Here is a 16,074-nt window from a genome sequence, read left to right as displayed (position 1 = left end):
AAAAAGCATGAAGCTATGAAAACTAAGAAAACTGTGAACACTCAGAAAACTAAAGGACTAAGAAACTCAGTGAAAATGCGATGACAAACTATGAACACTGAGTAAACTATGACGAAACACTATGGGGATGCAAACAGACGACCTGACAACGAAACATAGAAAACAGAGGACTTAAATACACACATGAGGTGATCAGGGGAAGTTGAGACACATGAGGAAACAGCTGACAAGGATGAACATAACGATGCACAGGAAATGTAAATTCAAACACAATAACATGAAAACTAGACTTTCAAAATAAAATAGGAAACATAAGACGCAGACATGACAACCTGAACTTGACAACGTAAGACACAGACATGAAACACATGAAGGGCAAGGGAGACTTAACAGGGGTGGAAGACACAAGGGGAATCTAATAACAAAGAACTAGAACAACCTAGGCATGATAAAAAATGAACTTAGAAAACCTGAAGGGCTTAAACATAAACTAAAACTCAAAACGCTGGGTCAAAAGACCCAGGATCGTGACAGAAAAGCATTTCTTTGTACCCCCTTTCCCTGTTATTGCCCTACCCTGCCCCCTGGCAAAACTTTGCTAGACCCACCCCTGCACAGTTACCAGCTGTCAGCTACTTAGAAAAGGATCCTGGTGTTATTTGTCTCTCAGAAACAGTTCATAGCTTCCCTTCAACTCATTCATGTCGCCTAAAAGGTAAAACCTGTTTCTCCATCACCTGTTCAGCTCTGATGATTCAGTAAGGACATCTCCTGGTTTCATCTTCATGTTTCCCTCTCACCACATATCCAAACCGATATCATGACCAGCAGCTTTTACAGCTGTGGCTCCAGCAAACATCAGCTGATACTAGAAATTAATATTAAATAAATTCTAACAACAGCTGATCAAGCTTAAACGTGCTGCTGTTGTTTAGCGCAACATCCGCTGGTTTCCTCTTTCTGGCGCAAAGTGGGCGATAAGCCAACAAGAGAGAAAAGCCGATCAGCTGATCATTGATCAGTTTCATGATTGAAGTAGCAACAGGAAAGGGAGGGGGGAGAATGAGAGAAGAAGAGGCAGCTGACAGCGTAAAGACACAGAATAACTCCAGCTTTGTGTCTTTTTCCATTTTAGCTGAAGTACGGGACAAACTGTTCCTTCTCAGCTCAATATGAAACGCGTAATATTTTCTCTGAATAAGAGACGATTCTGTTTTTTATGGGATGGCTGGCAACTCCACTAGCTAACCTTATGAATAAAATAAAGTTCACTATCAGTAACATCACAGCACCCACCCAGCTGTATAGAAACTCCGTCATGCTAGCTAGTACGCAGTACCAGTTATTGTAACTGACTGTAAAAAGTCAGCACAACGAAAATAAACTACACCTAAACTTGGTTTATATCTGACCCAGATAGACTGCAGGTCATAACTTCTTACCTGAAGTTCAGTTCACCTGACACTTGGACCTGCGGCCGCCTAGGGTCTCTCCTCCTGCCTCACCTTTCCCTCATCCACCCGCTGGCCTCTGTGGAAGCTCCGCCATAGCCACCACCAAACAACTGAGTTGTTTTTACACATTGACCAGCATTAGTGATGCGCGAATCATGAACGAATCGTTCAATACTCGAGAATCACTTTACTGACTCATGAATCATGATTCACAAGCCCAACTGACTCACTGACTCATCCCTGCTGCTGTTAGCAGCAATGTATCTAGCTTATAATTAAAATTGTGGAGGAAAACACAACATCCAGTATCCTAACAACAACATTTCTGCTCTGAACTGGAAGAAAAAACCCTGAGTAGAAGCTCCTCGGTTCACAGTAGCATCGCTCTGCTAACATGCTAACAGCACATTTGAGCTACTCACCCCCTCCCTTCCTGTGCTGAATCGTAAGCGAATCACTCAGGACTCGCTCACCCCCTCCCTCCTGTGCTGAATCATAGAGCGAACGAATCACTCACTCACTCACCCCCTCCCTCCTGGCTCACAGCTTCTTCTTCTTCTTGGTTGGCAACCAATGTTAAGGCGCATTACCGCCCCCTGGCTCACAGCTCAGTGGACATTTAGATGAGAAAATATATATTTAACACATTTAAGGAAAATAATAAAATAAAAAATTAAATTAAATTAAATTAAAATAAATAAATGTTTATTAAGCAATTTTGATAGGAAATTGCTTAATTTTAGAAATGTTTTTGCTCTTTTTTGCTCTATAAAATAGTTGTTTTCTTTTAGAATCATTCATCTTAGCAGTAGGATTTACATGAAAAGAGAAACAAATTAAGTTTGAGTGAAAATGTAAATTTTTTGCACTCTCTGGTCGACTGACTCAGTGAATCAAATGACTCAAAATCCGATTCACTTTGGTGAGTGACTCATTAAAACTCGATTCAGTAAAAAGAATCAAATTCACCATCACTAATCAGCATCTTTTATTGTTTATACCTTTACAAAAAAAAAAAAAAATGCCCGGTATGCCCGATGGCCAGTCCAGCTATGGCAAGAGGGGCTGCTATTGTGGATAATAGCAAACACTGAAATACATTTTTTGCACGCAGCAATGAATTTTGTTCACTCAAATTTAGCTTTTCTTCACTCAAAATAAATTTCTCCTCAAAATGCGACACTTGCACCTGTAAATTTGTTTTACGTGCGCTCAGAATAGTGGCACAAAAATAACGCCATACATAACGGGTATGGCAGTCCATTCTCCCTGCAGCACGGACTACACTGCCCATGAGGCTACATTCTTTAGGGCTAAGCATGTAACACTCTGCCTATTGCCTTCATATTGAATCATAAAAAATATTTCTTCACATCATTATGAGACTCGAGATTGAAACTCAGGCACTAGAGCCTCTTAATGCATGTTTTGTTTGGGTTTCCACTGGCGTGGAATTACCAAAAATAGAGAGGGCATAGCCTAACACAGTGGTTCCCAAACTTTTTTTGCTGGGCCCCCCTTGTTTTACAAGAAAAATATTCGCGCCCCCCCCCCCTCCCCTTTTCGCCCGTGCACACGCACTTGCACAAACACATCCTCCAACCACACACACCCATATTTTGTTCCATTGTGGTTTATTTCACACCTCAAACATTTAGTAAACAATTAAGCAAATACAAGTGATCTGCAATAAATGACAGTAGTTTATTTTATTACTACCTAACTCTTTTAGGCTATGTCCACACCTACACGGGTATTTTTGAAAACGCAGCTGTTTCATCCACACGTAAACGGCGTTTCGAATCACCGAAAACGGAGATTTTTTTAACTCCTTTTTTGCGTTTACGTGTGGATGATGTTACGACCCGTCTAGGGCCAGGCCATAACATGAGCGAGGCACTCGCTTCCCCCCCCCCCAAGACCCAAGCAGTCACACGCAACAAATCCGTTAGATGTGAAGTGATTTATTTACAAGGTGAATAAAGAGAACCAAAACGGGAGTGTCAACACTTCAGGGTGAGCCAAGGCCAAAACAATAAACAAAACAAACCTACACAAATCCCGCACCCCTGACCTCACCAAAATAAAGTCAAAATAAAGACAGAGTCTGACCTCCTTAACCAACTCAAAAGCAGGAGAAAACGGGTGATCAAAATAAACGGCAGCTCACCCCTACCCACTCCACTTCCACAATTTTCGCACGTATACTGCAGCCAGCGGCTACCACAGGACTACTGCTGGGTGATGAGGAGAAATGCGAGGGCCTCTCCCGCTGTAGCACTCCAGCCTCCTTTTATTGGGCGGGTCCTCCAGCTGGATCCAATCACACCGGGGCAGTAAGTCCACGCACCAATCGGAACAGGGCCCTGGCAGAGCTAAATTAACATAGACAAAAACACAGCACCTGCACAAACAAACACACGGACATACAAGTTCGTAACACCCCCTTCCATAAGAATTAAAACAATCCTTCTAGTGTTTAATCCTAGACTACAAAATTGCTCTCGACAGGGCGTCCGCGATGACATTTTCCGTCCCTTTCTTATGCCTAATCTGCAGGTTGAAGTCTTGCAAGAGAAGGGACCAACGCATAAGTCTCTGATTTGAGTTCTGCATCTGGGAGAGAAAAACCAATGGGTTATGGTAACAGCGTTAACTTTCCTGTAATCATTACAAAACCGAGGAGTGTTGTCGGATTTTGGTACTAGCACACACGGCGAACTCCATGCGCTGGCGCTCGGAAAGGCTAAACCGTGTTCTAAGAGATAGTCAACTTCCTTCTGCATTATCGCCCTTGTCACTGGGTTCACTCGGTAAGCATGTTGCTTAATCGGTTTATGTCCTTCCACATCAATATCGTGGCACAGGACCGCAGTTTGACGAGGGTGATCAGAAAAAAGTGATAAGTTCTTTTCTATCAGATCAGTGATGTCAGCTCGAGCGGGTTCAGACAGGTGGACTAAATATGTGTCTAAATCATTTAAGATCTCCGAATTTTTCAACCGGCCGCTACCCAGCGCTTCACTTTTCTGGAGTAGCCCGTCATCAGAGGGTTCATAGGGAGAAACAGTACTAGCGGCGCACACTGGAGACGGCGCACCCGAAGGACTCCTCGAGTGAAACGATTTTAACAGATTAATATGACAAACTCTAGACTTTCTCCGGCGGTCTGGGGTCTGGATCACATAGTTGTTGTCACTGAGTTTTTGTTCCACCACATATGGGCCAGCGAACTGAGCTGATAAGCTGGACCCTACCACAGGCAACAACACCAACACTTTCTCTCCCGGCTGAAAACTTCTGCAAACAGCTTTTTTATCATAGCGAGTTTTCATTTTAGCTTGCGTATGTGACAGATTCTCTCGAGCTAACTGACATGCAAGGTGAAGCTTTTCCCGAAGTCCGCTAACATAATCCAGAACATTATGCTGAGTTTCAGAAGTTTCTGACAACCACCTCTCCTTCAGAAGGCGGAGGGGACCGCGGACCACGTGTCCAAACACCAGATCCATCGGACTGAATCCCAAGGATTCCTGAGTGGTTTCTCTGACTGCAAACAACAATAACGGCAGACCCTCATCCCATTCTCTATCCGACCCCGCGCAGAACTTGCGCAGCATAGCTTTGAGGGTTTGATGGAATCTTTCCAGAGCACCTTGACTTTCCGGGTGGTATGGACTGGATTTTACATGTTTTATGTGCAACTCCTCCACAACCTGTGCAAACATTTTTGAGGTGAAATTCGTTCCTTGGTCTGTTTGAACAACCTTTGGAAGCCCGAAAGTAGAGAAAAATTTAAGTAGTGCTTTTAGCACCGGTTTTGCTTTCAGCGTGCGTAGTGGAATTGCCTCTGGGTACCTTGTTGCTGAACACATTATTGTAAGTATGTATTGGTGTCCGGATTTGGTTTTTGGCAGGGGACCCACACAATCCAATATTACTTTTTCAAACGGCTCACCTATTACTGGAATAGGATGTAACGGAGCAGGTGGAATGGGTCTGTTAGGTTTCCCCGCCATCTGACATGTGGTACAGGTACGGCAATATGCCACCACATCAGCTTTCAACCCTGGCCAAAAAAAGTTGCGCAACACCCGATGATATGTTTTGTTCACCCCAAGATGTCCAGCCATGCTGGCATCATGCGCTAAGCTAAGCACCTGCCCTCGATGTGGCTTCGGCACCACCACCTGCGTAGCACCAGGCAAACCACACCGGTCAGAGGACCACCTCCTCATAAGAACTCCATCTTGCAAAAAATAAGAAGTGGGTGATTCACTTCCTGCACTCTTAGCTGCAGATAGAAAACAGGGAGCCAGTGATGAGTCATTCTGCTGAGCGGTTATCAATGCATCCCTATTCAATTTCTCATCCAGCTCTGGCATCAGTTTCATCACATCGCTTTTTGTTCTGTCACTCTCACGGCTGGGAGATATTCTCTCGTCTGGCGTCGCCATAAACGTGTCAGCAACATCCATAACGTCATCAAATTTGCGTGACTGCGCACGAGTGATTGCACAAACAGGAAACACATTTAACAAAGGGGCGGCAACCTCAGTGACAGAAGAAATAGGCGTTTCCACCACTTCAGGCGGTGGGAAAACTGTCCCACCAGCCAAGTCATTTCCTAAAATAAACGAAACCCCTTTAATCGGCAACTGGGAACTCACCGCAACTTTGACATGCCCCGTTTTCACGGGCGAATGTAAATGGACTTTGTGTAACGGCGCCCGAAGAACGCTCATCTTAATTCCCCAAACCAACACATCCGAATCACAAGCAGTTTTATCTGACAATGGTAGTACACTATCCAACATAAACGACTGATGCGCACCTGTGTCCCGAAGAATAGTAACAGGCACTTTGTCCCCCTCTTCTCCCGTCACAGAAACAAAGCCTTTCGTGATGAACGGTTTAAAACGTGGCTCTATTTCTGCATCCACATGGTGCAAATCACGGGTGAGAGTGGAATGCGATTTAGGCAAAGGGACAACTTTGATGAGACCTACGCCCGCTGGATTTCTAGAGCCTTTGCGCTGCTCTTTCCTCCGGAGCGCAGGACAGACAGCGATTAGATGTCCGGGTCCGCGACAATAAAAACAGTCGCGATTAACACCATCCTCCTGTCTATCTTTCAGTCCTATCTTTGGTGACTTTATCTTCCTTTCCTGTCCCACCCTAATATTCTGTGAGACAGCGGCTGAAAATATAGTTTTGTGGGTGAGAGTAAACTCATCAGCCATCACTGCCGCTTTAGCAAGTGAGGGCACCTTTTGCTCATTCAGATAAATAACTACTTGGTCCGGCAAACATTTTTTGAATTCCTCTAACAAAAGAAGCTCTTTCAGCCCCTCGAAATCCTGTGCTTTACTGGCCTGCAACCATCGTTCAAACAGGCGACTTTTCTCACGGGCAAACTCCACAAATGTCTGATTGGCGGTTTTTTCACACTTCCTAAATTTTTGACGGTAGGCTTCTGGGACGAGCTCATATGCCTGCAACACAGTCTTCTTCATGACGTCATAATCCAGGCTATCTTCAATTGATAAACTGGTACACACCTCCTGGGCTTTGCCAACCAATTTGCATTGTAACAGCAGCGGCCAAAATTCCTTCGGCCAACTTAACGCGGCCGCTATACGCTCAAAAGCGTTAAAATAGGAATCCACTTCGGCCTCACGAAACGGGGGAACCAGTTTAACGTGTTTGGTGATGTCAAAACCTGTCGGGACCGCGGTGGACGTACTAGGATGACTAGAGGCAGATGTGGAGGGCTTTCGCTCCAGCTCCAAAGCTCTGACACGGAGGTGCATTGCTTGTACCTCAAGCTCTTTAGCACGGGCTTCCACCTCCCTAATACGGAGGGTCAAACGGAGATCTTCCGTAGACCGCCCCGCCAGGGGTTCCCCGGCCGTACCAGACTCAGCTGCTTCAGGCTTCGCCCCAGCAGCATCAGGGTCCGCCTCGGCTGTGTCAGAGCCCGCCTCAGCCGCATCAGAGTCCGCCTCGGCTGGTAGCACGTTAACAGGCCCTTTGGCATCCGACCCCGGCTCAGCCTCCGGAGCCACCTTCACACCCCCGCCATCAGGCTGCTCTACAGCTGCCTGCGGGGCAGGAAGAACGCCTCGCTCCACCAACTCTGCACACAAAGCGTCCCTAACCACCGCTTTGCGGGCACCATAGGACACTTGAACATCATAACAACTAGCAATGATAAGCAAATCCGCTTTCCTGCACTTCACAATTCTATCCCACGAAGGCGAAGTAACAAAATCATCCAAAGAAAACTCCATAATTCCACACACCTACCACCCCCACACCCAAGAAAACCGCCAACAGACCAAACACACGCAAAAACCCACAGGAAAAGGCAGAGGACGAGCCCCCAATTCATGTTACGACCCGTCTAGGGCCAGGCCATAACATGAGCGAGGCACTCGCTTCCCCCCCAAGACCCAAGCAGTCACACGCAACAAATCCGTTAGATGTGAAGTGATTTATTTACAAGGTGAATAAAGAGAACCAAAACGGGAGTGTCAACACTTCAGGGTGAGCCAAGGCCAAAACAATAAACAAAACAAACCTACACAAATCCCGCACCCCTGACCTCACCAAAATAAAGTCAAAATAAAGACAGAGTCTGACCTCCTTAACCAACTCAAAAGCAGGAGAAAACGGGTGATCAAAATAAACGGCAGCTCACCCCTACCCACTCCACTTCCACAATTTTCGCACGTATACTGCAGCCAGCGGCTACCACAGGACTACTGCTGGGTGATGAGGAGAAATGCGAGGGCCTCTCCCGCTGTAGCACTCCAGCCTCCTTTTATTGGGCGGGTCCTCCAGCTGGATCCAATCACACCGGGGCAGTAAGTCCACGCACCAATCGGAACAGGGCCCTGGCACAGCTAAATTAACATAGACAAAAACACAGCACCTGCACAAACAAACACACGGACATACAAGTTCGTAACAATGAGGAATACAGAGTTCGTCAGGCAACGTCAAAGGTATGTGCCTTTTTCACGTCACGCTGTGCGCACGTTATTGTTTACATGAGATGAATTGCAGAATCGCAGATAGAGACAAAATACTGTTAATCTGTCTATCTTCAGGTTTTACACGCTTACATATACACACACAGTTAATGTCCCTCCATTTAGAAAGGCAGAAGCGTCATGGTGTGATTATTTTACGTGTAGTTTTTTTTTTTTTCATGTGTAATAATATTCAACATTGCTATCAATACATTTCTCAAAAAATGCCTCTCTGTGCAAAATGGGTTTAAAAACATAAACAACTGTGGGATACTGTTTGTCTGTGATTTGAACAGCCCAGCTGCTCCCGACACAGGGAAAACCAATTCTGCAGGGGAGACCTACCTTGGTACTTGTGCAGGTGAAACCAAAGGGAAGATATGCTTCACCATATTTTCTAGTCTTTGGCTTAGAATGAAGTTGGTTTGGAAACATATTCAGCGATGCTTGCTTCATCTCCTGCTTTGCGTTTCTGTGGGCGCCCCGTGTTAGCAGTGTCCAAGCGTTTTGTCCCCCCCCTCTTTCATTCCGCGCCCCCCCTGCAATGGCTCTGCGCCCCCCCCTAGGGGGCGGCCCCCACACTTTGGGAAGGTCTGGCCTAACATATGAAACAGGAAAGACCGTCGTGTAGTCCCTTTATTTTAGCAAAGTAACTGTATTCTGAATACCACCTTTTTAAACGGTAACTGTAACGGAATACAGTTACTCATATTTTGTATTTTAAATACGTAACGGCGGCACATGTATTCCGTTGCTCTCCAACACTGTTCCCCCTTGCCTCTGTGTTAACACACACCTGAATGATCCAGACTAGAAAACTGCCAAAACTGCCAGTGATCACTGCAGTGTAGTTTATTAGCAGCACCAGTTGGTATTAAACCTTTTAATTTCCATGGAAAACATGATTTAGTGTCATTCATCTGAGGTTGTATTTAAAGGGCAAATAAAACATGAAAGACATAAAAGAATAAGTTACTGCTACCGAAGATGCTGAAGAGGCTAACTCTTTTTCTGTTTATTAGGCCAGAAAAACTGGACTTAATTGGGTTACTGAGTATGTGCATATACATTTGAGTCCAGTGCTCTACTGAGAAATATGTATCATATATTTTCTATTTCATTACTTTTACAGGAACCAACTAAATTTCATCACAGAAGAGCTAAAAGACCCATTCAGGTAAAAACAGGCCTTAAAGAGACTCTAGTGTTAAGCAATAACTCACAAGGCATTGAATTTTTTTTAAAATACTTTTTCTTTTGTTGATTAATTTCAGGGACTTGCCACTGGCGATTGTTATTGGGATTCCTTTGGTTACTGTGTGCTATGTTTTGGTCAATGTTGCTTACTTCACTGTTATGACCACAACTGAACTGCTTTTGTCTCCAGCGGTTGCTGTGGTAAGGATAACACTGGTCAATAAGCATCTTGCTACTGGGATTCACTCACCTATACTTTAACAAATGTTTACTTAGTGACTGCAAATCTGATAATCATTTTTATCTAGCTAGTAATATTAGTTTTTAGGTATGATGTTTCAAGTATTTGACAGTTACAGTAACTGGATAGAAAGGATGATGTGTTTCAGAATTTAAGAAAAAAAGTTTGGTTTCGAGAAAAGTGAAGACAAAATCAAAGAAGGTTTATTTTTGTGTTGATCCTGAAAAAGCTGCTGACTTCTCAGCTTGCCCAGCCTAAGTCACCATTAATGTGAGATGGACACGCTTGTAAAATGGAAACAGCTAAGTTTTCTCTGAGTACAAAACAAGCTTTCTGCAACAATAGCTGACTGCAGGGTCAAGACAACTGTAATGTAAAGGATGGATGCAAACAACCAAGGAGCTTTATTACAACACTGTCTGTAATAAAAGGAAGAGATTGTATTACTTTTTTGGTGGGAGATAGGAAATTAGACATAGTGATATATAATATTGATATTAAAGTGTCAAAATCAAGCTTCATATCTTGAATTACTGTAAATGACATGACAATTGTAAATGAGCATAATAGCCCCTTGTTTTCACACCTTGTATTTTCTGAAACATTAGTTTGTATTTTTTTAGACTTTTGGAGACAGAGTCCTTTACCCAGCATCTTGGATTGTTCCTCTCTTTGTTGTCTTCTCAACATTTGGTTCTGCCAATGGAAGCTGCTTCACTGCTGGCAGGTAAAAGAGACATCTATTACATATTGCATGTCATGCTGATAGTTTGGCATAATCTAGATTATTTCTGTCAGTACCTTTAGAGCGGTTTGAAGTGCATATTTATGTATGTGTAAAAATGAAACAACATCTGAAAATGAAAGTTAGAATCCTGAAGGGGATGGAACGAAAAAGCAAATAAAAAAATACAACAAATTTATAGCAAAAAGAAAAAAATTAATAATGTAAACCTAATGTTTTTTGCTCTACAGATTGGTCTATGCATCTGGCAGAGAAGGACACATGGTGAAAATCTTATCCTACATTAATGTGAAACGCTACACTCCTGCTCCTGCTCTTATATTCAATGTGAGTCTTACGCATTAATGACTCATTTTGTATGCATTCTATTTGGCCTCAGATGATCAGCCATCTATTGTTTAAAACGTTATATGTCCTTTCACGGTGTGTTGATTACAGATTGTAAAAGTTTTAAATGAGCCCAAAAACCAGTGTCATTTCAAGTCCTATAAATTTTACATGGATTCTCAGATAAACAATACACTGTGTTGTTTCACTACATGGCATTTCACTGTTTAATTTTTCTCTGTTTTAGGGTGTTTTGGCTATTTTCTACATTATTCCAGCAGATATCAACGCCCTCATTAACTACTTCAGCTTTGCTCAGTGGTTTTTCTATGGGCTGGCAGCACTGGCTCTCATAGTCATGCGCTTCACTAGAAAGGACCTGGACAGACCAGTTAAGGTGAGCCTAGTTTATCTTTTATGCTGTTTGGCACAAAAGATCATTTTATTCATTTTGATGCCTTGTTAATTTGGATTGACAAACCACATCATACAAAAAATGACCACAATCAAGCCTTGAGATGAGGATTTATTTTATTTATTTTAACAATACCTAGTTAACAGAATAGTTATGATCAGTAATAGAAGGTCAAATATATACTTGATTTTAGAAAATTTTATCAGTTTTTTAGAAAACATTTCTATCTGTTTTGACTCGTCTATGCAGTCAACAGTAATTTCTGTTTTATTTGTTAGTCAGCCATATTTAGCTTTTGTCTCAAAATGTAGTAGTAAAAGTTATTATTTTTAAGTGTTACATCAAATATTAGACAATCAAATACATAAATCAAATACTTCCTATGTACTTCTCTGTTCCCTTGAAGATACCGGTGGTCTTAGCAGGCATCATGGTCCTGGTGTCCTGCTACCTGGTCTTGGCACCCATCATTGATCAGCCAGAGCTGGAATACCTTTACTGTACCATCTTCATCTTCAGTGGTCTTATCCTTTACTACCCATTTGTCTACCGAAAAGTGAACTGGGGGCGCAAAATCATGAGTAAGTTTATATTTTTGACTGTAAAAATTTAAAATATATATGTTGAGAAGTATGTAGAATTATATGATCAAATATTGATATGAAATGATGATTACTTAAGTGCTTGTGTTGATTTGACCTCTAACTTCTGTTTCCTGATAGGGCCCATCACTATGCATCTCCAGCTGCTAATGGATGTAGCTCCTCCTGAGAAAACTGAATGAGACGGCATAACGCGTTTCGGTGTCTACGGGGTAATGAAAAATGCTCTGTCTAGTTTTGGAAACAGGAAGTGTGCCTAAAGGCTTAGAGACACATTTTAGAGCTCACTTCTCTGCAAAAGTAGGATGAAATGAAATAATTTAAATTTGTTGGTTCAGGGCTCAGAAATTGTGTTTATATAGAATGACTGCAGGATACAGTGGGAGTATCTGCAGGATATTCCAGAAGTATATGACATATAAACTAAAAACAGATGAAAGGGTACGCTTTCATCTGTTTTTACTTTTAAAAATTATATACTTGTGAACTATACACACACACACACGTACACACACACAATACACATACATATTCGGGGTGCAACAATCCATGTATCGTTATTGAACTGTTTGATACAGTGCTTTCGGTTCGGTACGCATATGTATCGAGCAATACAAAATGTTTTATTTATTTTATCAACTTTTCTTCTGACGATGCTGTCTGTGTTGAGCGCTCAGTGGATCTGCGCTCGACTTCTCTGCCTAGGCTGTACTGTCTAGCACAGATCCACTGAGCGCAGCGCAAGCTAGTGAGACAGAAGCTAAGCGCGTTGCAACATGGCTACTGCCTCAACGCTACCTGAAATTGAACCTCCCCCACCCTCATTCAGATCTGGTGTTTGAAACTGTTTTGGTTTTCATGTGAGGTATGACCCTGAAGGTAAGCGCGTCATGGACAAAAGTAAAACAATATGTCAGATGTGCCATGCAATGCTCAATTACATTGGTGAGCACGCATGCTACAAACTTTACCTGAGTCATTTAGACCAGCGGTGCCCAACCTCCGGGCCTCGGACCAGTACCGGTCCGTGAATCGTTTGGTACCGGGCCGCGAGAGTTGAGGCTCATGTGTGAAATGTATGGTTTTCAGCGTTTTTTTTTGTTATCGTTTTTATCGTTAACTCGGTTTTCCTGGGTCTTTTCATGTGTGTTATGAATAAATCTTCTTTTTTCGGTACCGGTACTAGTTTTATTTTGTTGTATTTATCTGCGACACCTTAAAGGCCGGTCCGTGAAAATATTGTCGGGCATAAACCAGTCCGTGGCGCAAAAAAGGTTGGGGACCGCTGATTTAGACAGCCGTTAGCACATGATTCTCCTTATGGGGACCTGATATGTTTAATATGCTGCTGAGAGTATACCCCAGAAGAAGCGTATAGTACAGTTTTTATTTTGGAAAGAGCCATTTCTCTGTAATAAATTCTCTTTTCCAAAGATGAGTGATTTCTCGATCAGATAGATTAATTTTTTTTATTACTTTGTTTCAGCAACATTAAATTTAAAAACTGTACCTTTGAGTTAAAATATATATTCATAATTTTAATAAATGACAAATTAAAAAAGCATGAACATTTTTTTGTATCGAAAAAATATCGAACCGTGAATTTTGTGTATCGTTGCACCCCTAATACACACACACACACACACACACACACACACACACACACACACACACACACACACACATATCACACACACACATATATATATATATATATATATATATATATATATATATTGTGATGTGATGTGATTGCTCAATGCTGAGTTTAGCAATCACTGTATTGAGTAACTGTTTTATTTAGCCACACTGCAAAATGTTTTTTATTTGGTCAAAGATCACTTCATGTAAACCTATTGGGATTTTGAATCAGCACTTGAGCAAAGGGAATTGTAAACATTTTAATTGTGTTGTAAAGACAGAAGCACATGAAGACTTGCAGATGTGTAACTTTTCTTGTTGTTCCCAAACATCAAAGATTTGTAGATGTTTGTGTATTGATTTTTAACAATGCTTTCCCCCCCTGAGTTATACTGTAATGAGGCTGTATTGTGTTTACATGATGGTTAAGGAAATTATTAATCTTATTGGTCATGAAATACACAAAAAAATAAAACGTTTGTGATTACAGCAAATAACCGTTATGGTCTTTTTCATCTGTTTGCTACTTTAACTGCTTAAATATGCTCTGATATGGTCTTCTTCATAATTACAGTTGATGGATAGCAAACAGTGATTCTAAGATATACTCGCCTTTCATTTAATAGAAGTACTTTTAATTGGATGTGTTTGTCACAAATTTTGACATTTCTATTTCAGGTAACTGGTAGCGTCTTATGGCTGGCAATTTCAGTTCATTTAAAAAGTTTCTAAGGCAGGTCAGAGAGATACAGTGAGCTCTTGCAGACTATGTTTGAATTGCTGGTTCCATTAGAGTTCCATTTTAATTTCAGTGTGTGAAGAGTGCTGCAAAGTTATAGCAGCAAGTTGAAGAGACTCTAAGGTCTTCATGACAAACCCTTCTCCTTGTAAAGACACTTTAACAACCAACAGACACTTGAAGGCCTATACCACTGAAAACGTTTGGACTACTGGAAATCTTCGCTTCATCGCTCAGGATCTTTGTACGCCGTCAAGTAGGCGAAAGGGTGGTTCCACAGTGTGTGGCATCAACTGTTTGCCTGCCCGGCGGCCTGCCACTACATTCTGTAAAGAAAGCTTATCATGTGATTTTCTTTTTTATGGTTATAGTATCGCCGTCAGACTCTCACTCTATTCTTACTCTCAGTTACTGTTTTACAAAGTTGGGGAGCTGCATATGTTTAAAATTTTGCTATTGCACAATATGATGAGTTAAGAAAATCTGCTGTGTAATTCAAAGCAGTACCTTTTTAAAGCTTCTGCTCAATAGATTTCATGAAGCTAGAACTTCGCCTTAACTCATCCCCCTTCTCATGTAGAGCTGTCCAATCACATTTGGGAACCTCCCACCAGAGGAGTTGCTCAGTTTAATGCAGTTTTTTTTTCTTTTCCAATTTTCATCAGACATTTCTGCTCTACTTCGCTGAACTTAGCTTAACATAATTTGTGTGTTCACAACACTGCACCTGGGTTTGAAAAAGCTGCATTCAAGGTCCAACATTGAGTTTTTTATTTTCTTCAAGTAAGTTAAGTAAGTTAAAACATGTTTTTTAAATGTGCATTTCTTTATAATCATGTATTACATAGTATGTGATAGGGGTGGGGGAAAAAATCGATACTGTGTAGTGTCGTGATATTTTGTTTGCTAATAATGTATCGATACAGGGACAGCAGAAATCGATATTTTGTTACAAAAAGGTTTTTGTGGACTGGAACATGCTCTGACTTCAGTGCATGTTGATCCTTTTTCTGAGCAAGAATCCTGACATTCCTTCACTGTCCAAATGTGTTTCACTTTTTTTTTTGGCAGCAATAAACATGACAGTTTACTTATTTTAATTTAAGACATGTTTTATTTTAATTAAGTTTAAAACTTTTTTATTTAATGTAAAATTATATTTTGTTTTAATTTACTTTCAAATTCTTCAGTTGCTGAATGTGCTGCATAGTTTTCATAAATTGCATAGTTCAGAATAGCTATAATTGTACCAGATGGTTGCATTCAGTTAAGTTGGACTAGACTGTAATACAAACCGTTCAAGTTTGTCAACAATAAAACTGACTGAAATGAGAGAAAGACTGAGTGTGACACTTTGATATTAGATAAAATGAATATTGATAAAGTTTACTTTTATGTATAGAATCTGAATATCGCAAAATATTTTAAAAAATTGCAATAATATCGTATCATGCGTTAAATATTGTAAATATTGTGATATCGTATCGTGGGATGCATGGTGATTCCCACCTCTAGTATGTGATAGTGGTGATGCAGAGCTACTGTTAAATGTAATTACATTCAAGCAATTCTATCTTAAACAAGTCGTTTGTTATTTGATATATGTTAAGTATTAATATTATAATTTGTAGTTAAATATTATCACAGAGTGTCAGAGTAAGAGACATTTGAGCTCT

At 41.3% G+C, this 16,074-nt stretch overlaps 1 protein-coding gene and 1 long non-coding RNA gene across 3 annotated transcripts in view; one reads left to right on the top strand and one right to left on the bottom strand.

The window, feature by feature from the left end:
- The window catches only part of LOC146678433 (b(0,+)-type amino acid transporter 1-like), a 42,245-nt gene extending 26,880 nt beyond the window's left edge, over positions 1-15,365 (top strand). For both annotated transcript variants that reach the window (XM_085390979.1, XM_085390899.1), the window contains exons 7-13: positions 9,624-9,668; positions 9,766-9,889; positions 10,553-10,656; positions 10,905-11,001; positions 11,249-11,398; positions 11,823-11,997; positions 12,139-15,365. In XM_085390979.1, coding sequence (XP_085247105.1) covers positions 9,624-9,668; positions 9,766-9,889; positions 10,553-10,656; positions 10,905-11,001; positions 11,249-11,398; positions 11,823-11,997; positions 12,139-12,200 — 757 coding nt within the window. In that variant the 3' untranslated portion in view covers positions 12,201-15,365. The remainder of the gene's footprint in view (positions 1-9,623; positions 9,669-9,765; positions 9,890-10,552; positions 10,657-10,904; positions 11,002-11,248; positions 11,399-11,822; positions 11,998-12,138) is intronic.
- Positions 2,464-8,549, bottom strand: LOC146678434 (uncharacterized). The gene is made up of 2 exons (XR_014908760.1): positions 8,408-8,549; positions 2,464-3,285 (listed from the first exon to the last, which is right to left on the bottom strand). It is a non-coding gene; the product is annotated as an uncharacterized LOC146678434 (long non-coding RNA).
- Positions 15,366-16,074: the final 709 nt, after the last annotated feature.

Source organism: Rhamphochromis longiceps, linkage group LG1 (genome assembly GCF_057381845.1).
Source record: "Rhamphochromis longiceps isolate RC_006_pf linkage group LG1, R_longiceps_female_GT1.1, whole genome shotgun sequence".
Lineage (NCBI taxonomy): Eukaryota > Metazoa > Chordata > Actinopteri > Cichliformes > Cichlidae > Rhamphochromis > Rhamphochromis longiceps.
Note: the sequence above shows the minus strand (reverse complement) of the source record. Positions and strands in the feature narration are given on the sequence as shown.